Genomic DNA, 25,107 nt, shown 5'->3' on the forward strand with positions numbered 1-25,107 from the left:
GGAAAGCTTCTGAGTCTGAAAGGAAGCCAGCTCTGTACGCACTGCTACCCTCCAGTAGCAGGAAAGCTCCCTGAGGATAAGGGTTATTTTGTTTTTGGTTTTCTATTCTCATTGACCAGAACAGGACCTAGTATATAGTAGGCGCTTAATAGTTGGCTTAGAGAGGGGGGCGTGGCAATGTGGGCAGAGCTCTGCACCTGAAGTCAGACATGTAAATTCAGATCTCACTTTAGACACTTACTTGCCGTGTGACCCCGGACAATCACTTAAGCTATTTGCCTCAGTTTCCTTGTCTGTAAAATGGGGACAATATCACCTACCTCATCAGGCTTTTGTGGAGATAAAATGAGATAATATATGGAAAATGTTTTTTTGGTGCGGTGGATAGGGCACTGAAGAAGAGCTAGGTTCAAATCACACACGCTGGCTGCGTGATCCTGGATATGTTATTTACCTTCGCTGTGCCTCAATTTCTTTACCTATAAAATGAGAGAGTTGGACGAGATGGTCTCTGAGTCCAATCTATGATCCTAGAAAATGATCTTTTGAAATTTTTAGGAGCCTGAGAAAAGGGTGCCTAATAGTAATGGGGGATGGTAATTGGCCTTCCAAATCAGAGATGTCATAAACTATTTCGAAGAAAGGCTGCTGGGTCACGGGATAGAGAGCTGGAAGGGCCTTTGAGACCATCTAACCCAACCCCTTCATTTTATAGCTGAAGAAATGCAGGCCTTGAGAGGAGAAAGTGATATTAGAATGGTAATTCCTTCTGGGTTCAGATCGATTCTTCTCTTCTGGGTTCAAACTCATTGCTCTTATCTGGGTCCGGATTCATTGTGTTCTTTGCCACATCGCACAGCATCTACCAAGGAATGAAAGAGTTAAAGAGTGTGTCAGGCTGAGCATAGGAGAAAGAGAGGGTTATTCTGTGGCTAGAAAGGACAGTTAAGATAGAATCTCCCAATGACCAGTCTTTACCTTGGGTTCAAACCGGTGATACAGCCTAGGGGGCTGACATATGAGCTGAGGTCATTCCAGAAGGGGGTTCAGGCATTCTCCCCCCAATTGATCAAAACTGCAGCTTAAATGAGCCACTCTTTCTTAGGAAGACAGATGCTGGAGAAAAAGCAACATTAATTAGGGGAGACCTCATTTTCATGAATGAGGTTATCTCCCGGAAAGAAATGTGGATTCAGGGGGTAGATAATAGACCATTTAAACTCCCTGTGGCTCAACTTGAAATTAATGGAGAGAGAAGAAGAAATGGTACGATGTGGTCATAAATAAAATCCAGAAAGTACCAGTCCTCTGGTGAGGGAGGGAAAGGGAAATGTATGAGGGCCCGACATGCTTCAAACCTGGGGTTTTCGATTGTGATCAAAAATTCAAAAGCTACAAAAATCATGAAAGAAAAAGGCATCTGCTCAATTACTAAGTGTACTTTGCCCATTGCTTTCTGTCATCAAGGAGAGCTGAGCCTAGAAGGGCTAGTTCTAACCTTATTTATCATCACCATTGATGTTACTCTGAGGCCTGGTCCATAGACTTGGTCCAGATGGGAAGATCGATGCTCTTTCTCCCAGTCTTACCCAAGGCATGAAGCCAGTGATGGACCTAGGGGTTCTACCATGACATAAGTCAGGGCTGTACAACCTTAGGTTTTTATTGAAACAATAGACAATATATTTTGATTTGCTATTTTAGTGAGAACTCTGCAATAGCTCAGCTTCCTTTACTAATACATTTATGCAAATTTCTATGCTTGTAGGTGAGCTGCATAAATCGCTCTGCATGTGGCCCAGCTGCCATATTTTGGACAGCCCTGACATAGGTTATGACTATTGTATTCACTGTCACTGTCCTTTGAGGAAGGCTGTTGGCAACCTAGAGTGTATCCAAAGCACAGTAAACAGATCAGCAAAGAGCCTGAGGCCCTGATACAGGGGAGGGCTATCAGAAGGAATTGGAGATGTCTATTTAGCCTGGAGAAAAGAAGGCTTAATCGGGGAAAAAGGATGGCTGTCTTCAAGAAAGTGAAAAGCTGTGAGAGAAATGAGACTGGTTCTTGTTGACTCAACAGTTAGAGCTATTCAAATGTGAGATATGCTTCCCCTTATTTGAAATAAAGGCTTGACTTATCACAGAAGGCATTTCATTTTCAGGTCTGGGTCGGATAAGATGGCCTTGGAAGTCCCTCCCAGGTCTGAAATCCCATGATTGGGTGGCCTGGGCTTGCTTTCTAACTGCATGACCTTGGGTAAGTCACTTGGCCTCCCTCAACCTATAAAATGAGAATCAATCAATCATACAATACGTATTAAGCACCTACTATGTGCTAAGTGCCATGGGTACAAAAATAGGCAAAAAACAGTCCCCGCCCTCAAGAAGCTGACAATCTAATGGAAAAAAAGATTGGACTAGGTGACCTCACAGGTTTCTTCCTGCTCTAGGTTTAACACAGTTTGCAGCACTAGGTTTCCTGTAGATGAACCATCCTTTTCCTTCCCCCCCCCCAGGGTGTGTGTATGTATATGTATGTGTGTGTACATGTATATACATACGCATATATGTGTAGGTGTCAGTATGGGTGGGTAGATGAGTGCTTATGGGGTAAGACTTTCCCCAAATTATTTGGACGTGGCCATCTCCAGGAAACAGCCAACTCTCCACATTTGTAGAAAGTTACTAAAATCCACAATGATTTTATTGTGCCTGGCCATGGGCTACGGATCGTAGTTTTATCATTTATCCATCTGGATCGTGCTTCAGAACCGAGCAACACAACACAGTGTGCGCCTTGAACATTAAACAAAAAAATGACCAGAAAGAACTGTTTATTATCTTAGACTTTGGAAAGCCATGCATGGGATAGCTGGAAACCATCAGTCAGATATATATTTATTAACCAGAACACCCTATTTACTATATTACTAGATGTACCACTTATTACCTTAAGCATCTGTGATTTCATTGGCTGTGAATTCCCACCACTACCACTGCTGATCTGTAAGTTAGTAAAAAAAATAAAAACTAAAAAACCTAAAGTTGGCAGTTCATTGAGATTATAAGTCTTGCTCAGGGCCACACAGCTAGTAATTGTTAGAGCTGGGATTTGAACCCAGTTTTTTTCTGACACCACATCCTATACCCTAGCACTAGACTCAATATATATATATATATATATATATATTTTAAAGGCTAAATTTCAGAGAAGGAGATGATCTGAATCAGTGCAGTGGGAGTTCTCTAGACTCTTGAAATCACTAGTCCAAGACCTATCCCTTAATTTTTTTTTTAAATCCTTGCTCATTTCAACCACTAAATCAACAAATATTTATTAATTTATTTAGAGGGAGGAAGGTAAGGCAATTAGGTCACACAGCTAGTAAGGGTGTCAAGTGTCTGAGTTCAAATTTGAACTCAGGTCCTCCTGACTCCAGGGCCAGTGCTCTACTCACTGCACCACCTAGCTGCCTGTTTTTGTTTTGTTTTGTTTTGTTTTTGTTTTGAACAAATATTTATTAAGTGCTTACTATGTGCCAAGCACTGCGCTGAGCACTGAGAGACAAAAACAAAAAGAAAATGTTCTTTGCCCTCTGTGAGCTTCCATTCTAAGATGCCATTAGGAAAGACTCTAGAGACCTTGGAGATTTCAGCTGACTTAAAAGCCAAAGTGATAGTAATAGATGCTTTAATTTGGGCTTTGCAACCGCCTGTGAGTTAGGTGGTTTGCTCAGAGTCTCACATAGCTATTAAGGGCAGCTTAGGTGATGCAGGGAATAGAGCGCCAGGCCAGAGTCAGGAGGATCTGAGTTCAAATGCGCCCCCCGGACACTAACTGTGTGACTCTGGGCAAGTCATTTAACCCAGTTTGCCTCGGTTTCCTCATCTGTCAAGTGAGCTGGAGGAGGAAATGGCAAATTACCCCAGGATCTTTGCCAAGAAAACCCCAAATGGTGTCATGAAGAGTGAAACATGATGGAAATGACTTAACAACGCTACAGCTAGTGAGACCTTAGGAGAAGGTGTAGCACTAGATCAGGACCCTGAGGCTTCCTCATCTTCCCTGGGGCCATTTTCTCCCCTGTTTCTAAGGTCACATTGCTTGACTTTCCAAACCTGCACCGGCAAAGTCACTCAGATTTGTACACCCTGAGGACTTGGCATTAACATACTCATCCAGGCCATTTTCTACTGGACCAAGTCAAGAAAAGATTATTGTAAAGCTGGTAGAACTGTGCCTGACACATAGGAGATGCCTAATAAATGCTTCTTCCCTTCCCTTCCCTTCCCTAGGACATCCCTTTCCTCACCTTCCCAGCTCTGGGAGCTCTAATCGAATCAACATTTCTAGTGCCTCTTGAAATGGTTCCCCTTGCCATCTTGATGACTGTTGAGAACAAATTTCCCATCTCTGGTACCCACTCTTCCAGTCGTTATTTTCCTATATTGGAATACTAGTGCCTTGAGAGCAAGAAGATTGTATCCCTAGTGCTTAGAATATAGTGAGCTCTAAATAAATATTTTGTCATTTGCTTATTCATTTACTGCCCCTCCTTATCTCCCTCATTCCTGCTCCACTTTACAGATGAGAAAACTGAGACCCAGCAAAATTAAGTGACTCACCCAAGATAACAAAATAGTAAGCATCAGAAGCAGGATGACCCCAGAGTCAGCCAGGTCTTCTTTCCCTGGAGCACACTGCCTCCCTGACCTGAAATCTAGCATTTCTATGAACTACACCAGGCTGCCTTCTTCTAAGAAAAAAAAAAGCTGCCATTTGGGAAAAAGAAAATCTTTAGTAGAAGCACAGAATTCTGGAGCCCTGAGGGGTCCTCTAAACCATTTACATTTGGGGATGTGCTGGGGAAAGGGAGGATGTACTTAACTCCATGTGTTTTCCTTTTTTCTCCGCAGTACTCCATTTTGGCACATTCAATCCTCACCCCATGCCCCTTAAATGCCAAGCTCTGGCAAGATCTGAGACATGCAAATTGCAAGCGGGTAAATAGCAACTTTGCATAATTTGAATGGGAGAGAGCAACCAGGCTCCACTTTGGTTCCCTGGGAAATCTGAGATCCCGGAGAGGAGGGGGAAGCTCGGGCAGACTGAGTGTCTTAAGTGCTTTCGTCAAAGGGTTTATTATGCTTATTAAATCTATTCTATATTGATGAATTCATTTGAATTATTTACATGGTCAGCCTTTGAGACAATGGCTAGGTTTAATCACTGGATGCAAATGTATCCTTGCTTCTTTAAAGCTGAAATGTGGATTCAAAAAATGAAAAAAAGATATTACCTAAACGCTTCTGCCAAGAAACATCTTTTTTTATTTTGTTCTAAATGTGTAGTTGTAAACCCTCGGGTGTCAATTTAAATGACAATGTCAGATTTCTAGGGAAAGCAAGGACATTTTTCTTAGCAAAGCAAATTAACTGCCCTGTAAGAACATGACTTGAACACATAACTCTTGGGCAACAGATTCTTCAAATTTAACATTTAAAAAGAAAAAGCTTCCCTTTCTTCTGTTTATGCCCAAATAATGAGGCGAGTGTAACCATGAGGGTGTATGCTTCTCTGATGCGAGGGAGTAATAAAAGAAAAGTGAGCCTGCACATGCCAGGAATAGCTTGGGTTTCATCCATAAGAGTCACAGGGTGAATCTGCCACAATTTTTGTGTGATTGGAAAGGAGAACAGAGGCAGACTGTAGGATAGTGGATAAAGAGGTACAGCTTGAAATCAGCAAAGACCCTTGTTCATATCCTGCTTCTGATGCGACTGAGGTTGGAGTCCGGATGAATCATTTAACCTTTGTGTACCTCAAGTAACACCCTGGGACTTACCAAGTCATGAAGAATAAGAATAGCTAACATTTATATATCGCTTTAAAGTTTGCCAAGCTCTTTTCAGATTCTATCTCTTTTTGATCCTCGATGTCAATCCTAAAAGGTGGGAGCTATTATTATCATCTGTGTTTTACAGATGAAGAAACTGAGGCTGCACACCTAGACCCCCTATTTCCCCAGTCACAATTCCTCTCCATCGTGCAGACACCGAAGTTCTGTTTATGAGATCAGTTAGAGAATCTCCTTCCTCCCTGCCTGCCCCCTCCCCATTTCTTATTGTCCCTAGGATACAATACAAAATGGTCAGCAGGACATTTAAAGCTCTTCACAATCTGATTCCCAATTACCTTTCCAGACTTACTTCATATTTTCCCATTTCAGCCTCTCTCCTTTTCAGCCAAGCAAGACTGCTAGCTGCCCAAGATTTCCTAAGTCTGAAACGTCCTCCTTCCTCACCTCTTGCCTCAGAATCCCTTGCTTTCTCCAAAGCCCGGCTTACAGGCTATCTGCTGCATGAGGCCTTTCTTGGTCTTCCCTAGTTTTTAGCACTCTCCTCCTCTTGAAACTGCACATAGTAGGACCGTAATTAATGTCGATAGAATGAAATTGAACTATTATTGCTTTGGAAACTATCCTTTAAAACATAAAATCCCTGGGTTTATCTTTTCTCTTTTTGACAAAAATTTGGAGACTGTGGTCAAATCCAAACCTATCGCACTTCCTTTTGATTTTGATTTTGGGGTCGCGTGGAGGAGAAGTCTGCATTTTTTGACCTTCCTGTAGGAAACATTTTCTAATCACCACTGTGTTTTGTGAATGGAAGCATCTCTTGTTTGTTCTGATGGCAGAAAGGGAGGGCATGAAGGTACAGACTCTCCAAGGTAAAGGGAACAGCTTGCTTCCTGAATATTTTATGAGATTTTGGTATTAGAACAACGTTTCTGATTCGGGAACACGATGATCTGGGAACAATAGAAGAAGGGATGAAAGAACTGATGGTAAAATTTCTTGCAAAATATTAAGCTTGATCAAACAAAACAAAAGGAAGATCTGGCGCTTTCCCGAGGGTTAAACAAAAGAAGGCAGCGAACCAGCCGGAGGCTCTCCCTTCCATCAGACTGTGCCTGATAATGGCTTTAAAAAGCTTAACGATTTATCGATTGGATCTGCGTTAATGGTGTACCCTGCTTGGGTGTAAATAAGAGGGGTTGATTTGCAGCAGAGTTTGTTAATCTGTATATTTTAGGTGCACTCGGTTCATTTCTACGAGGAGGGAGTGAATCGGAAAATAGTGCTAGAAGGGACCACTAACCTCAGGTGGCAGTGTACAGAATTTGGGACTTGGAGTAGGAAAGACCTGAGTTCAAATGTTGCCTCAGGCACTTGCTAGCTGTGTGACCCTGGGCACTTACACTCTTAGCCTCAGCTTCCTCGTCTGTAAAATGGGCATGATAATCACACAAACTTTGTTGTGAGCATCAAATGAGCAATGTATATAAAGCCAAAGCGCTCTGTAAATGCTATTATTGAAATATATGGATATATTTATATGCATATTATACATACATACACATACACATAATAGTTCTTATTATTACAGATGAGGAAGAGATTAAGTGATTTTGCCCATGTTCACAAAGGCAGTATGTGATAGAATAGGGGTTTGAACCTAGGTTATTTGACTCGAAATCCTGTACTTGTTTCTCCAAATTTGGCCGATTTTCTGATTTATGGTGATGGCAGCTCCATCCACTTAGTCACTCAGACTCAAAACCTTGGAGAGGATCCTTTTAGACTCCTTGCCCACCTGTTCTCCCCTTGAATCAGTTTGCCAAAGGCCATTCCCTTCAATATCACAACATCTCAGGCACCGGTAGCCTCCTCTCTACTCCCCACTGCCACCACCTTCGTTCAGGTCCTCACCACCTTTCAGGTACATGATCATTTTTGCTGTTGTTGAGTCGTTTCTGAGTCGTGTCCAACTCTACATGACCCCATTTGGGGTTTTCTTGGTAAAGATACTGGGGTGGTTTGCCATTTCCTTCTCCAGCTCATTTGACAGATGAGGAAACTGAGCCAAACAGGGTAAAGTGACTTGCCCAGGGCCACACAGCTAATAGGTGTCTGAGGCCACATTTGAACTCAGGTCTTCCTGACTCCAGGCTTGGTGCTCTATGCACTTCACCATCTAGCTGCCCTAGACTATCATACTTGCCCGCTGATTAATTTCTCTACTCCACTCCTTTATCCATCCTTCACACTGCCACTCAAATTATCTCCCTAACATATCTTTCTGATCATTACCTGAAAAAAACCTCCAGTGGCTCCCCATTATTTACCAAATACATTATAAATTCCTGATTCCTACATTTTTGTGCTTAATAAATGTTTTCATTCATTCATTTGTTCATTCAATAAAGAGTTTAAAACATTTTTATTCAAAATTTAGCCTCAAATAAAATAGGCATTTCCATATATATAGTGGAACAGAAAAATGAGGATTGTAATGAAACTGGGAATCTATGCTATATACAGCTTGCCCTTCTTTTACAATGTAAATAATATTCTAAATAATATTATTATAAAGGATAATAAATTCAAATGTGTAACTTTCAAAGCTTCTCTGTGCTTCTTTCTGGTACTCCTTTGTTTCATTTAAAAATGCTCTTTTTTCTGTGTGTTTTGGAGGATATTGCTGGGCAGTGGCTAGCAATTCTTTGACACTATAAAAAGAACTGCTATACATATATTTGTATATATATGTTTTTTTCCCTTGGTTAAAGTGATCCCTGGGGCATAGTTCCCAATTATTTTCCAGAATGGCTGGACCAATTCGCAAGTCTACCAACTCTACCAACAATGTATTAACATGCCTGCTCCAGCCTTTTCAACATTTGTCATTTTGCCAATCTAATGGTGTTAAGTGGAACCTTAGAGTTTGTTTTAACTTGCATTTCTCTAATTATTAATGATTTGGTGAATTTTTTTAGTGGTTGTTGATAGCTTCCTTTGGAAATTGCCTGTTCACATCTTGTGACTGTTTATCTATGAAGAATGGGTCTCAACAAGCATTTATTAAGTATCTACTTCATGCCCAGGTCCTGTGTGTTGGTATTACAAAGACAAAAAAAAAAACCTGAATCAATCCCTGCTCTCTGGGAGATTACATTCTAACAGGAAGAAAAAAAAGAGAGAACATAGAGAAATATATACAAAATATATATGTATACAAAGTAATTTTTTGGAGGACCAAGAAGTTAACAACTGAGGAGATTAGGATAACTATCCTGTAGGAGGTGGCACCTGGGCATAGTGTCCAAGGAAGAGAGGTTTTCTAAGAGGGGAATATGAGGAGAGGTAGACTTGCCAGAAATTACTGAATGGCTGAAGATATTAGAGAAGAGTAGAAAGAAGGTTTGAGACTCAAAAGTCAGTTGGGAAAAATTTTTTGCTCCTGAAACATCATTTCTTCCTCTTAAAGGTTACAACGGGTTCATTAAATCCAAATGCCACCAGGAAAAAGATGAGGTGGAGTGATTTTTTTTTTCTCTTTTAAAGAAAAAAGATACTAAAAGTATACTCAAGTGTGCATGGAAAGGAAGCTGTTTTGTGGGGGCTATATAGCTATTCAAGTAAGTTGAAATAACCTCAGAGAAGAGAGAACTCAGGAGAAGCAGAACTAACAACCTTGCTCTCACCATCTATCTCACCAAGAGCTGCAGCATCACCAAGCACCGGGTTTGTCTTAGCATAAAGCCTCATCTTTATTTCTTTCAGGATATAAACTTGTATTTAAATCAATTCAGAGAAGCATTTTAGTTTTGAACATTAGTGAGCTGGGGAGGTCCTCGCTGATAAGACAGCATTATTCCATTTCCAGAGTGGTCTTGGAGGCATTTCAGCCTCTGATGAAATCCCACAATTCTTTCCCTCAATTATAATTATAGATGGGTCTAAAAGGAAACATGCCTGCATTACTGTCACAGTTATTCTTTTGACAGGTGCTATGGGACTGTGATTTGATGTAATGACTCCAAACCAAGGACAGGCACAGAATCCTTTCTTGGCAGATTCCCATCCAGGGGATAGGATTCTCTTTAATACAAGAGGCTTGGGAGAAATGGGGTTCCTTGGAGGAGTTTGGAGATTACAAGCTTCTGCTTTTAACACCTTTGACATTATTAAGGTTCAAAGACTGAGAGGAAATTGATGTGGAGGAAATTTGATGAAAAGAATTTGATTGGGTTGGGGGGGAAGCATTAGGGACGTTTGTGGGGAGGCAAGTAGGGAATTTGGAGGGGGAAAAGTTGATAGGAAAGAAACTGGGGAATTTGGTGGCAAAAGAAGCCGGGAAAAGAAACTGGGGGCAAGAAGTTGGTGTGGAGGAAATAGGGAATATAGTGGGGAGAGAAAGTTGGTGGAGAAGAATTTGATAGGGAGGGAACTGGGGGAAAGTTGGTAGTGCAGAAATGAGGGCATTTGTTAGCAAGAGAAGTTGGGGGGGAAGAGAAACAGGTAGGGAGTAGTTAGTAGTAAGGGAAGGAGGGAATATAGTAGGAAGAGAAAATTGGATGGGAACTTTTGTAGGGAGGAAACTAGAGTATTTGTTGGCAGGGGATGTTGGGGAAAAGAAAAATTAGTAGGGAGAAGTAACTAAGGCATGCTTTATCTATAAAATGCCCTTGTCATATAGGAAACCAAGGAATTTGGAGGGGAGAAGTTTGTGGGGAGGAAACGAAGGTATTTGGTGAGGAGTGAATGGGACAAGAGAAATTGGTGGGGAGGGAAATCCGGAATATGGTGGGAATGGAAAATGGGTGGAGTAGAAGAATTTGATGGGGAAGAATTGAGTTTAGAGAATTGGGGGGGGCGGGGGGAGTTCGTCGGAGGGAAACTAGGGAATACATTGGAAAGGGAAAATGTAGCTAAGGAATATTGGTGGGAGAAGTTGGGGGAGTTATAACTACGGCATGCTTTATGGGGTGCGCTCAACATAAAGGGAACTAGGGAATTTGGAGAAGTCGATGGGAAAAGTTAGTGGGAAAGGAAATGGGGAATTTGGAGGGGAGAAGTTGGTAAAGGGAGGACCTAGGGATGCGATGGGAAGGTGACGTTGGTTGGTCGATTAGACTGCTCTGGGGTGGTTCCAGCCCTCCAGCCCTCAAGTCCAGATTTGATTGACAGGTCTGCAGAGCCCCAGCGGCTGACAACTGACTGGCACTGCGCCGAGCTTCTAGAGAGCGGCCGGCAGAGGGCGCTCGCGGCAGTGCACGTGTCCCCGTCTCTCCTCCCCGCCCAGAGTTGGAGCGTGCCCCAGCTTGCGCGCGCACGACGGTCTGGGGTGAGCCCGCACGCGCCAGCACCCGTGTGCGCAGACGCGATCTCGCTCCGCAGCCATTGTAAACGTTGTTGCCGCCGCCGCCGCCGCCGCAGCAGCCGCAGCCTCCGGGCCTACGTTCCAAAGTAGAACGCTTTGTCGCCCACCCGCAGAGCTAGGTCAGAACCAGGGCCCGGGGCGGGAGCCGGCCGCGGTGGGGGTGGGGGGAGGGGCCGCCCTCCCATCGCGCGCACGCGCCAAGCCGCCCTCGTGGAGCTCCCTGCGATGATTTGACCAGGCCCTTGAAAGTTGGCTGGCCGGGGACGTTCTGCGAGGCGGGCCGCGGCGCCTTCCTGCCCCCTTTCGAGGCGGCACCCCGGTTCGCATCGCGTGGGGTCGTAGAGCCAGGGACTCATTATATAGATGGGGAAACTGAGGCCCAGGGAGGTGACCCCAAGATCGGAGGGCTGGTCAGCATCGCAGGCTAAATCCGGAGTCACAGTGCTTTGCGCTGGACCTGCGGCCCTGGGCGTTCCGTCCCTGACCTTGCTGGGACCTGTGACCTTGGCTTCTGGTGTAGGGTTTCTTGGGTGCCTGGGAAATGAGCCAAAAAACCGTGAAATTGAGTAGAAGGCTCCAGGCTTCAGGCTCCCAATTGAAACAGCAACAAGCGCAACAAAACATTTTCGGCCTTCACCTAAATTCCCAAGTGCTTGGAAATCCAGGGCAGACTGTTCTCCAAGTACGGTATGGAGGTCAGTGCCCTCGAGGTGAAGGTGGGAGTGCTGCGCTTTTATTCTTTGCCTGTCTGATACTTTGTAGCACCGTGACTCCACCGCGAGAGAGGGGTGAGATTCAGTTCAACACCCATCGTGTGCCAGGCTGCTTGCTGTCTGTCTCTTGAGAGCAGGGACTGTACCTGGAGAACTTAGCATGCAAACAGCAAGCGCCTCATACCTTTTTGTGGACTGACAGCTTCGTTGGTAGAGGCTGGTTCCTTGCACCAAATGAAATCCTGAGTCTAGTTAAAAAAAAAATGTGCCAAGGCCTGTGCTGGGGATACAAAGAAAATAAAACAGCCTCTGTCCTCAGGGAGTTTCTGAGGTGTTGATATGACTCTATGGTAGAGGTTGCCTTGCCAGAGCCATTTGCTGGAAAGGTAAACTAAAGAAATTGTGGGGTAGATGTGCTGGGGGCAAATTCTTAGCACAGAGTTTGGAGGTCTGGACAGGAAGCAGGGCTTCCCCGAGGGTCTCCTGTGAAGCCAGCTGCTCTAGAGGCTTCCAGAGGGTTTTCCTTGATTTCTACATTGGTTTAAGTGGGAAGTATTCATTCTATTGTAGGATCAGCTATTTAGAGCTGGAAGGAACCCTTAGAGGTCATCTAGACCTACTTATGATTTTACAGATGTGGAAACTGAGACTCAGAGAGAGATGAAGCCACTTGTCCAGTGGTACACAGATACTACATGGAAAGGCCAGGATTCAAACTCAGGTCCTCTGACTCAGAATCCCACCCTCTTTCCACTCCCCCTTTCCCTCTATTCCATGCTGCTCTGTTGATACCCAGTCTTCCCCTTCTTGGCCTGGGCTACCATTACTCTCCACTTAGAGTTCCTGCCATAATGGAGGAACAATGATTGGAAAAGTTCATAATACTTAGATCTGAGAGGCTTCTGACTTATGGACCCTTAAATTTCTTTGTGTCATTCCCTTTGATTGATGTAAGATTCAATTATTTTACAGAAAGAAAAGATAAAAGTAGTGTGTTGCCGTGGAAAGAAGGTTGGCACTGGAATCACAGGATCTGGATTCAGATCCTGTCTCTTCGTACTACTGTGTGACCTTGGGTAGATCGTTTCCCCTTTGGGCTTTCTGTACTGTGGAGGTTGAACCAGATGGGTGCTAAGATCCATGCTGGCTCTGCATTTATGATCCTGTAATTAGGACTGATCTGTGGTTTCATTTTTCTCCTGGGTATATAGAAAGGCCCAGTCAGTGGAGTTCAGTCCTAAGCTAATCCCCACAGTCCTCCTTTTCCATCCTTACTGCAATCTCCCCACCAAGCCCTCTGGCTGATGTTTTCAAAGAGAATAACACCGAGAAATTTGATGACCTCTAAGGTAGATGACCCCTTGTTCTAAGTGCAGGCAAAGAAATCAAGGAAAACGACCCAAAGGTTTGTAGTAGGGGAGAAAGACATTGAGGATAGGAAGGGGCTGGATAAACTGCACATTGGTAGGTTTTTTTTTTTAGGTTTATTTATGTTTTTCAGGCCAAGCTTCATAAAACCACATTCCAGGTGAAAACTGCTCTCACTTTGTTTGGGGCCCATAGAATACTGGAGTCAGGACCAGGGTTGCAATCCCACCTTTGACACATGACCTCTCTGGGCCTCAATTTTCTCATTTGTAAAATTAGGTTTGAACTAGACTGCCTCTTAGCCCCTTTTCCACTCTAGAGCTGTGATGCTTTGAATTGACTGTAAGACCGAAGGGGGAAATCACTTGGGGTGCAGCTGCCCCCTCATCATGGACTGAGTCTGGGCTTCCTGATAGATTCACATTTTACTTACTTATTTTTGGTAACTAGGTGCTAAACAGCTGTTTCTGTATTTCTAGAGTATAAGAACTGTCAGCACCCTCTAAATTTTGGTGCCCTAGGGCAGAGTGCTAGTTGCCCTACCCTAGTTATGAGACCTTTTCTCCTCTCAACAAGTCAGAGTTGGTTGTGCTACTATCTTGGAAGAGTAGGAAGACTAAAACAATTTTAGGTTACGATTTTGGTAATGATGCAGTAGTATCCAGGACTCGTCAGCTCATCACATATCCACATGTTAAATTAAATTAGCATTTTTTTTCTTTTTTGGTTCAGATCTTTAAGTGAACCCACATGGATCAGCTACTGGATATTATTGACTGTGACTAAGTATTATAATTGAGACGAAAATAACCTCCCACCCATGCTTGCTGAGTTGGTTACTAAGGATTGCTTACATCTCTGGGTAATATTTCAAAGTTATACTCTCTCCAAATGTTCATTTGGAGGGCTACAGATGGTAGCCATCTGCTACGTGACTAGCAATTTACAATATTTGATTAGCACTTTATATGGTGAGGGTAGACCTGCCAGTACAGTCTTGCAGGCCACTTCATGAAAAAGTTGGCGGCGGTCTCTGGGTCGGGCCCAGCGTGCCTTTGGGGCAGCCCTCCAAAGTCCCGGTTGAGCCTGTGTGCTTCATCTCTGCCCCTGTCAGGTTGAAAGCTGGGATTGGAACCTAGGAACTGATCGCTGACTTTTATGATTAATAGCTATGAGAACTAAATTAATTCTGTCCTCCTTCATGCATTTTCTTTTAGGCTGTCACCACCCATGCCCATTAGGGAGTTGGATTTATGTCACAGCTGGGTCCTGGAGGGCCGGGAAGGCTGCGGCTTTCCACATACTGAGAATTCTTGACCTTTGTTGTGGCACTGACCTTTCTGGCAGTCTGGTGATGCCCATGGACCCCTTTTTGAGAATGATGTTCTTTGATTCATGACATAAAACACAGAAAATTGCAAAGGAAACTATGTTGAAATGCTGTAATGAAATTATTTTTTATTAATGAGTTTAATTTTATTAATACATTTTATTTTATTAAATATTTTAAAAGTTTGTGGATCCCCATTTAAGAATACTTGCCATATAGTGTGAGTGAATAAATGAATGATTAACATTATGAAGTATGTATTGTGTACTAAAGCAGACAGGCCCTGCCTTCAAGGAAATTACATTCTGCTGGAGAAGATGGTACCTGGAGGTGGTCAGGAGGCCACTGTGGTCGGATATGTTATAGGGATAGTGGGGAGGAGAGTGACACTTTAACTAGGAATAATGTCTGACTTGACTTGAGCATGGTTTGTGGTTTCAGAACTGGGAGTTGGAGGGTGGGTAGTGGAGTGGGAGGCAGGGCAAGCCAAGGCCAGAGAATGGGAATGCAGTGGAGCTTTGGGGCTGGGGTTGGAGTGGCCCAGGAGAGGTGGCCCCTGGGCAGCCAAGAGGCTGGGCAGGCTTTGAAACAGATGGCCCAAGAGAGGCCAGGGAAGTAGCTGGTTCAGTAATGGGTTTTTTTTTTTTAATTGAATTGGTCCATTTGTTGTATGGATGGGTATTTCCTATAAAAGGCAGGAAAGGTTTTGTTTTTGTGTTTGTCTTCCTTCCCTCATCATCCCCAGGTCTTATCAGACCAAATCCCCCTCTCCTTCTGTGGTGCCTTCTCTTACTTCTCTTGCTTATCCTTCCTTTTCCAAGAGGTCCAATGACGTCATAATGTGATGAGTGATGTCTTGACTTTTGAATGAATTGGGTTAAAGTGAGGCACAGTTGTGCAGTCCCTCCCTTCTTTCTTTCTTCCCTCTCTTCTTTCCTCCCTCCCTCCCTTCCTTTCTTCCTTCCTGCCTCCCTCCCTCCCTTCCTTCTTCCTCCCTCTCTCTTCTTTCCTGCCTCCCTTACTCCCTCCATCCCTCCCCTCCTTCCTGCCTCTCTCCTTCCCTTTCTTCTTCCTTACCTCTCTCCCTTCTTCCCTCCATTCCTCCTTCCATCCCTCCCTCCATCCCTCCCTTCCTTCCTGCCTCCCTCCCTCCCTTCTTCCCTCCATCCCTTCCTCCCTCCATTCGTCTATCCCTCCCTTTCTTCCTGCCTCCCTCCCTCCCTTCCTTCTTCCCTCCCTCTTTCCTCTTTCCATCCCTCCTTCCATCCCTCCCTTCCTTCCTCCCTCCCTCCATCCCTCCCTTCTCTCCTTCCTTCCTCCCTCCCTCACTTCTTCCCTTCTTCCTTCCCTCCCTTCTTTCCTTCCTCTCTTCCTCCCTCTGTCCCTCCATTCCTGCCTCCCTTCTTGCCATCCTTCCTCCCTCTACTTATTCACTACATCCTGGAACAGTACCTGGCACATAGTTGGCATATAATAAGTGTTTTTGAAATTGAATTCCGGGAGAACACAAAATTACTTTTGGTGTAGGTGGTTTTAAGGGGCCCCAAACGTTATATAAAATCAGAAAAAACAATCATGAGACCTTTTTTCTTAATTTAAAGCTGTACATTGGACTGGAACCTTGTCTCTTGCCTGCTAGAGTCTATACAATCACTTAATATCTGGCCCTTGATTGTTTGTTCTTTAAAATGGGAACAATCATCCTAGTGGGACGGGAAGATAGAAGAGCAATTAAATGGAAAAGAATGGGGTTTTGTTTTGGGGGGGGCGGTGTCCCAAGATGCTTCTGTATAGAGTTACGTTATTGACATTCTGTTATTTTCTGTATGTCCTGCTGGAATTTTCTCTTAAGAGTCCTAAGGAGAGCTAAGAATAAGTCTCTTTGCCAAAAGCCACGAGATTCACTATCTCCTGGCTTGTTTTGAGGAAATAAATTCTCGTGTTGTTTGTTATTATCACTAATACTAACCGCTAGCCTCAGCTGTCCCTAGGCATGCTCCCAAATCCCTCCCTGACCAGTGTGGCCTAGTGGATCGAGCGCTGGCCTCGGTGTCACAGAGACCTGGGTTCCAGTCTTGTCTCTGACACTTACTGGCCGGCCTGATAAGCTGGGCTTGCCCCCTCTGGGTGTCAAATGAAGGGGTTTGACTCAGTGACCTCCGAGTTACCTTTCAGCTTTTAATTTCTGGTCCTCCTATCCGAGGGACCACAGACTAGACACCCTGCCTGGGCCTCATCTCTAAAATGAGGGGCTTGGATTTGAAGACCTCTGAATTTCCTTCCACGTTGAAAATCGATGCTCTCACTGACTGTTGTCATGGGAGAGACACGTTATTTCCCTAAGGCTCAGTTTCTCATCCAAAAATGGAGATTATAAGACATGTGGCAGCTTGATCCCAAGGTGCGTGTGAGGCTGAAAGGAGATGTCTGTTAAGAGCTTTGCAGACTTTAAGGCACCAGATATAATGTCACTTGTTATCTCCCCATCCAGGATGAAGGAGCATGTCCCACTTTGGGGCCAAAAGCTCTCACTGGTGACACGCTTCCGGACATTCCAGGGCAGCTGTTTTGGGTTGTTCTTCTTGTGAAGTAGTTGGGGTGGATTGTATGGAATCATCCATATTCCCCCCCAAATGCCTTCATTGTGACCACCCTGGAGAGGTGGCCGAGGCCACTTGGGAAGCCTGGTGTTTGCTGTCCCCTGCTTGTTCTTTAGGGGAGAGGCTGGTTTTTTGAGGAAGAAACAGGAAGGTGAGTGAGAAGATGCCTTCTCTCCCCTTTCCTTGTATTTTTAGCAGCAATTATCAATCAGGAAACATTTATATGGTACCTACTGTGTGCCTAGCACTGTGTGCTGGGTATTACTTAGAAAACTGTTTTGTGACAAGTGTACTGAGACTAGTAATCCTGATGATAACAGTAGCTAATATTTACACAGCTACTACTATGTGCCAGGCGCTGTGCTCAGGGCTTTACATTGTATTTGATCCGCACAGCAATCCTGGAGGCAGGCCTTTTATTAATCCCATTTTACAGATGAGGAAACCAAGGTGAACAGAGGTTAAGGGACTTCCCCAGGGTCACGCAGTCAGGATGTGTCTGAGGCTAGATGTGAACTCAGGGCTGTATTCACCACAGCGCCACCTAGCTGCCCCACCACTTACTAACCATGTGAACAATTCAGTTAATCTGTTTGAGCCTCACTTTATCTATCTGTAAAATGATTTGGGTTGGATCAGATGGTTCCTGAGGGCCCTTCCAAGCTCCAAGTCTGTGATCCTCCGATCCCTACAAGGTGGAAAAGACCTTAGAGCTGTCTAGTCCACTCTCTCATTGTATAGGTGCAGTGAGCTGAACTCAACTCCGGCCAACCCCCTCAGCCCTTTAGTCCAATAATATTGGAGCAAAGTGAGCCACTCCTGGCTCATCTAGTAGTTGATAAAAGAAGGGCTAGACAGTATCACAGGGCCTCCCCTTCCCCCTTCTGGAAATCCTTTCTCCCTTGGCCTTGGGATATTAGCTAGGTCTGAAGACCCCAACTCCAAATGTGCCCTCAGGTGACCAGGAAGCCAAGTGAGCATGTCCTGAGGGCCATAGAAAGTGATGTCAGCTGGAGGAGGCTTTTAGCCTGAGCTCTCTGGCCTAGTCTAGTCTTAGGGATGACTTTTCAGCTTAATGGTGGTGGAGGGGTGGGGTGGGGAGAGGTGTTGGATCCTAGCCTGTCACACCAGAGGAAACTGAAGCCCAGGGAGGCTAAGAGATTGTGACACCAAATCCTGGCTCTCTTTTTGGGTCTTCTGATCCAGTCCACAGATGAGAGGAAACAAAAGGGAGGGGAGTAAAGTGACTTGTCCAAGATAACCTAGCTGGTAAGGGGCAGAGTTGAACCTGGAATCCGCATTAGGGGCTCTTTATCATGTTGGCAGTTGAGGGGCCCAATGGGTAAACACTGGCCCTGGCGTCAGGAAGACCTGAGTTCAAATGTGGCCCCAGACAATTACTAGCTGTGTGACCCTGGGCAAGTCACTTAACCCTGTTTGCCTCAGTTTCCCCAACTGTACAATGGGGGTCATACTAGCACCTCCTATGGGGGTTGTGAAGACCAAATGAGACTTTAGCACAGTGCATGGCATTGGCCCATAGTGGGTATTCATAATTGTTCCCTTCCCCACTCCCTCACCTTGGATCCTTTCTCTTGTCCTCTCTAGGAGAAGAAGGTGTTGCTGATGGGCCCATTGCCGGGCGCTGAGTTAGTGCAGAAGCCGCTGCAGCTGTACCGTTACCTGCTGCGCTGCTGTCGCCAGTTGCCCGCCAAGAATATTCAGGAGCACTATAAGCATGCCATCAGACAGGTGGGAGAAGGACCCCACGTCTTGGGTGTGGCCCAGAGTAGCGGGAGGTTGTGTCCTGCCCTGGGGGTGCAGACCAGCTGCCATCCCATGGGCCCCCAGCCAGCTCACTGGTCCAGCCTCCCTCAAGAGCCTTCCTGCTCTTGCTCCCCCATGGCCCCATCTCCCCACCCCCGACTCTTGGCTGCCTGCAGAGCTCAGCTCAGGTGTCACCTATAACACGAGGGCTTCCGACACCCCTCCCCCCCCCCCCCCCCCCCCCCGGACCTTGTTGTGGGCTTTGTCTGAATGTAAATAACTTAGATAGGTCCATGTTGTCTTCGCCCCATGAGGGCAAGGACAGTGCCTGACAGAGTAGGTGCTTAACAAATGCTCGTTGATGGACTGATTTGTATATAGCCAATGCTTAATAGACTGTCGTACTTCTTTGCCAACAGTGTTTAACTTCAAGCTGGCTTCCCAGCTTTCCTGAATATTCCCTCTGCCAACAGTTGTTGTGAGCTTGGGAAACGTCTACTCGTTTTAATGCCAGCCAAAGGCAATCACAATTAGGAGTTAAGCTGCTGCTGCAGCAACCCCAACAAAACCCGATCTTGAAAGCCAAAAGGGTTTTTGGGTTGTCCACACCACCGCCCTTCCTTGTTCGGTATTTAGAAAGTACCTGATAGTCCTTTTAGTTCAGGATTATTCACCATGGGTCATTCCATTTTCTTGGAGAAGGAAATTGATTATGGGATCATGGATTTAGAGCTGGAAGTGAACATTGTATCTAGTCTCTGTATTTTACAGATGAAGAAACTGAGGTACACAGAGGTTAAATGACTTACCCAGAATCACACAGCTACTAAGTATCAGAGATAGGATTCAATCCCAGGGCCTGGGGCAGGAAATGCTTTCCCCAGGGGGCTGTGAGCCAGGATTCTCCCATTTTCTGGTCCTAGAGCCGCTCAGCTTCATCCCTGATAGAATCTTTCACTTTGACCCTTTTGGTTCTGTTGTTCAGTGCTGGGGGCGGTGGGGGGGGGGGGGAGGAGGAGGTGGGGGGTGGGGAGGGAGATGCGGAGGCTTCAACAACTCTACCAGCGAGATTGGAAGTCAGGTCTTCCTGATGCCAAATCCGGTGCTCTGTCCACTCTGCTATCTGTTGTTGGTCACACTTCAAAGAAAGTCTCTGATCCATTGACATAGAATGAAAGGAACATCAGGCAGCTTCTAAGGGGCACAGTGGATAGGGCTCCAGGCCTGGAGTCAGGAAGATCTGAATTCAAAACCTACCTCAGACACTTATACCTGTGTGACCCTGAGCAAGTCGTTTATCCCTGTTTGCCTCAGTTTCTTCCCAGGGCTGGTGTGATCGAGATAAGAATTGTAAAGTGCTTAGCACAGTGCCTGGCACATAGTAGGCTCTTTCTAAGTGTTAGCTGTTCTTATCATTTAGTCCAGCCTCCTCATTTTGCAGACCTGGCACTAGAGTGGCGGTCTCCAGATTTCTGGCCCAGGACTCCTTCCATGCTGCTTTCCTCTGAAAATGCTTCCTGAGGAATTGCTGCCGCCTCCCTCAGGCTGCCTGTGTAGCCTCTTATCTAAGGGGGTGCTCTCTGCGCAGGAGGGAGGCCCTTTGGGGGTAGGGTGCTGTCCTAGGTTCTGACAGACCAGCCTGCAAACTCTTGGACTTGGCAGTCAGCTATGAGGATTAGATTTTCACAACATCCTCTGGATGACCTTAGGACATCTTGGTCATCAGTTTAGAACTGGGAGGGACCTTGGGGGCAATCCCCTCATTTTATGAGTGAGGAACTGAGGTGAACTGCTAATGGTCACACCACCCATCAGTGGCAGCCCCAGTCTTGAAGTCCTGATACACTGCAGTCTTTTTTTGGTTACTTGTCCCCCACTTCCTTAAGTCCCCATCTTATTATCTGAGCACTGCAGTAGGGCTTCTCTCCCATCTCCCTACTGGCACCCACACAAAGTTTATTTTTAATTACATGATGCCACATTGAATAATAACAACCATGATATTAATTACATCTGTATAGCTTGTATTTAGAGTTTGCAAATCTCATCTGAGCCTCCCAGCAGCCTTGTGAGACAGTTAAAGATAATATCCCCATTTTACAGGTGAGGATACTGAGGCTCACAGGAGTTAAGTGACTTTACCCATAGCTATGCAAATGATAAGTGTAAGAGATGGAATTTGAACCCAGGCACTCCTGACTCCCATGACCAGCAGTCATTCCAGTAGATTGCTTTGCCTCGTGAAAGGAAAGCCCCTTATCGTCCAGGTTTTGATTAAGTTAGCACTTTGTAGTCTGAGGAGTCTTTGTGTTGTCTTGTAGGCTTAAGGAATGGGAGATCCCATATTATTATTATTATTATTATTAATTATCATGAGATATCAAGGTGAGCACGAGTTATCAAGAGATTGGAGACTTGTAACGTCTTTTTGGCCCTGACTACCTACTGCTTCTTTTCCCCCTCCCTAGTCATCCCTTCTACAACAAAAACCTGTTGAAATGAAGCCAAAAGGAAATAGGCCCTAAAATGGCTCTTAGGCCTGCTGTCTAATTTTCTTTCAGTCTGTCCTGATTTTCAGGCACACGCAACAGTGGCTTACAGCTCCTTACTTCCGTGGATAATTCTCCATATCTCTGTCATATAATCGAGTTGCTATATTGGCATAGGGAGGTTCCACACTGGGAGTTCCCCACACTTAATAAGTTTTAAGTCTGGACTGAACCTTTACCCTCATTTCCAACACCCACAAAAGCCAACTCTTCTATGTTAAATTAGCCCTCATTACAAATTCTACTCAGTTATTTCTTCTTGTGCTCACACCCTCCAGAGTTTCCAAGTCCATGCAGATGAAGACAACCCTGAGAGAATCCAACAGATTATTAGAAGAGCCATTGAAGACGCTGACTGGGTCATGAAGAAGGTGAGTTCCATGGCTTTAGCTCAGGCCCAGCAACCTAATCAGAAGACATGGCCGGAGATTGCATGGTCTAGTGGGAGAGAGGAGTGCAAGCCAAGATCTCACCCACTAGGGGTCGCCCTCGCCTCCCAGCGGTTGGGTCTCTTCCCCATTTAGCCCGGCCTCAGCTGAGCCCCGGGCACCCTAGACATCCCCTCATGTTATAGAGGAGGAAATTCAGGACTGGAGAGTTTCAATACTTGCCCAAGGCCACAGAGACCGCACGTTGCTGGCCTAGGATTCAGACCCGCCCTTGGATCCCCATTCCAGCTCTCTTGCCCAGTGGCCAGTAGATGGCGCTCTTGACTTGGAGATACGAAAGCCAGCCTTCGGATCCTGCTGCAGACACCACGATTGGCTGTGCTACCCTGGGCAAGCTCCTGGTCTGTAAAATGGGTATAATAGCAGCACCCACCTGCCATGGCTGTTGTGAGGGGAGTCCTGTATAAACGCCTCTGGGCCGTGCTGGGCCGGGGGTCAGGAAGACCTGAGCTCCGATCTGGATTCAGACCCGTCCTGGCTGTGTGACCCTGGGCAAGGCGCTTAGCCTCTGTTTGCCTCAGTTTACTCATCTGTACAGTGGGGATGACAACAGCACTGGCCTTCCATAACATTTGTAAAGTGCTATCCAAAGGCTGGCCTCTGTTTTTATTGTTTCCCAGGCTGCAGAATACATGGGAAGGAAGGAAAGTCATGGCGGGGGGCGGGGAGGGAGCACAGTACTGTTTAGAGACAGGCTGCCGTCTGACAGTGCCAGCTGAGCCCAGCTGAGGCAGAGAAGGGAGGAGGAGACAGGATCTTTGGAAGAACTCAAAGACGAGTACTCCTGACTGCATCACGCAGCCTGCATCCACACGGTGCTGTGCTGGGCTGGGAGGGAGAGTGTGTTTTCTGGGAGTAAGAGACACCCAAGCTAATCTAATCAGATGACTAACGTTGCTTTCTTGTCAGTTATGTTCAGCAAACATTTATTCAGCACGTACTGGGTGCCGAGCCCTGTGCTGGGTGTGGAGGATGCAGAGGCACGGCTTCCTGGCAGCTCGCTGGCCTCCTGGCCTCGCCCCCCACATCACTCTCCACGGGGGGGGGGGGGGGGGGGGTTGGGGAAGAGAAGGAGCTCAAAGCCAGGGTTATGGTGATGAGGGTAATGGTGATGAGAATGCCAACAGCTGTAGTTTTTATTGGCCTCCTCACACTTCAGTCAGTCAGCAGAGGTGTATGAATCACCTACTGTGTGCCTGGTGCTTGGGTAGGACTGGAGTTATGATTTCATTCGTATGAGGAGAGCCCTTCACCAGTGCATATTGGTGCCTTCGAGGCCATCTCTGGTCTTAGAGAGTCACCTGTGTCACTGAGAGGCTGCGTCGTTGGCCCACGTTCACCCAGCCAGTGAGCGGCACAGGCCAGACTTGAGCTCAGACCTTCCTTGCCCCAGGGTCAGCTCTCTGCCTACTCCAGCAAGCTGCCCATTGGGCTCTAAGGCTGCAAAGACAGCAGCAGAGTCCTTGCCCTCGTGGAGCTTCCACTCTGTCAGGGGAGCCTGTATGTACATAGATTAGCATATACAGAATTCATACAGAATAAACCCAAGGTTGGGAGGGAGGCAGAAACAGTTAGGGGAGGGGCGTCATTTATTTGGCATCTTAGAATTTACAGATCGTATCCTCACAACAGACCTGTCAGGTAAGACTTAATGTAGGTAATATCTCCATTTCAGAGATGGGAAACAGGGCTCAAAGAGGTTGGTCATGTCGTATCTCCATTTGCAGCCGGGAAAACAGACCCAACTCCTGGGATCACAGGGCTGGATCTAAGGCTGGATGCCTTAGAGCATCACATCCAACACTTTTACAGATGTAGAAACTGAGGCACAGATAACTCGTGTCTAAAGTGGGATTTGAGCCCAGGTCTACCAGCCTCCAGGTCTAGTACCCTCACTGCTAGGCCACACTCCCAGGGCAGATTCTCAGTGCTGAGTCATTGCCCGTTTGCCTCAGCCAGGAGTGAGATCAGGAGCAGGACATTCAGGATGTTTGAGCTTTGCAGAGCAGAGACTCTTCTTCTTGGCTTCGGTCATGCCTTCCTCACCTCCTCATGTTCTGTCTCCCTTTTGCAGTATCAGAAACAAAACTAAGAAGCCACCGAGGACTTTGGAGCCCAGAGAGTAAAACTCATTTGCCAATAATGGATGCTCTGAGATGCCAGCTCCCCTGGGATGAATTATTGGTGACACCTTTGAGTATAAATATACCTGGCTGACTCAGAGTGCCGGAGCAAAGGGGAGAAACTAGATGTTGAGTTGTTTCCAAAGCCAAGTGCATGCATTCAGCAGCATCCTCCATGCCTGGCACTGGGTTTGGGCCACATCGGCCATCAGGTGACCAGTTTGGGGAGGGAGTTTCCAACTTCCTGGCTAAGTTTGGTTGCCTGTATTTGTTCATTATTTATTTGCTCCTCAAACATTTATCAACACACTAGTCAGAGACCAAGAAACAAGTATTTATTGAACCTCTCTTATGTGCCTAGCACAGTGCTAGGGGAGAGAAGAAAAGAATTGGAAATCTCTTGCCTTCCTTTCTACCCCCAGTGCTTAGCTCAGTGCCCGGCTTGAAGTAGACCCTTAATAAATGCTTAGTGACTGACTGACTGATGTCAGAGTCAGCGTTCTTTGCATCATGATGCTTCGTGTATGTGCGTGTGTCTTCTCTTTGAAGAATCTGGGTCTTCTACCTCATGCTCTCCCACCCAAAAGGACGGTAATCGAAGGAAGGAAAGAGACAAAGTGCCAAGGGCAGCAAGAGCTAAGCAAAGGAAAGAAAGAAAGGAGGGAAGGCAGGAAGGAAGGATTTAGAAACAGAGTGCATGCACTAGTCACTTCTATCTTGTGTATCATGTCTAGATAGAATTTGCTTTTCAGGGCTCCTCTCTCAAATGGGGTTCTCAGCCGAACCTCACAGCAGTCCGATGAGGGAAGTGGGACAGGTCTCTACACTTAACAGAGGAGAAAAATGGGACCGTTGAGAAACTTGTTCGGGGAGTTTTTCAAAGATTTTTCTCTTAGTAAATGGTTTTTTCCCCTTTGTTTATTCATACACGCATTCATCCATGCAACGTGACTTTATTAAATAGCATATTACAAATGAAATT

General features: G+C 45.7%; 1 protein-coding gene across 1 annotated transcript; it reads left to right on the forward strand.

Annotated features, from left to right (window-relative positions):
* Positions 1-11,239: 11,239 nt before the first annotated feature.
* LYRM9 (LYR motif containing 9) lies at positions 11,240-24,522 on the forward strand. Its single transcript, XM_036767157.1, has 4 exons — positions 11,240-11,345; positions 18,846-18,989; positions 21,832-21,924; positions 24,077-24,522. The coding sequence occupies exons 2-4, from the start codon at positions 18,864-18,866 to the stop codon at positions 24,092-24,094; spliced, it is 237 nt and encodes a 78-aa protein (XP_036623052.1). The 5' UTR covers positions 11,240-11,345; positions 18,846-18,863; the 3' UTR covers positions 24,095-24,522.
* Positions 24,523-25,107: the final 585 nt, after the last annotated feature.

This window comes from Trichosurus vulpecula, chromosome 7, assembly GCF_011100635.1.
Source record: "Trichosurus vulpecula isolate mTriVul1 chromosome 7, mTriVul1.pri, whole genome shotgun sequence".
Lineage (NCBI taxonomy): Eukaryota > Metazoa > Chordata > Mammalia > Diprotodontia > Phalangeridae > Trichosurus > Trichosurus vulpecula.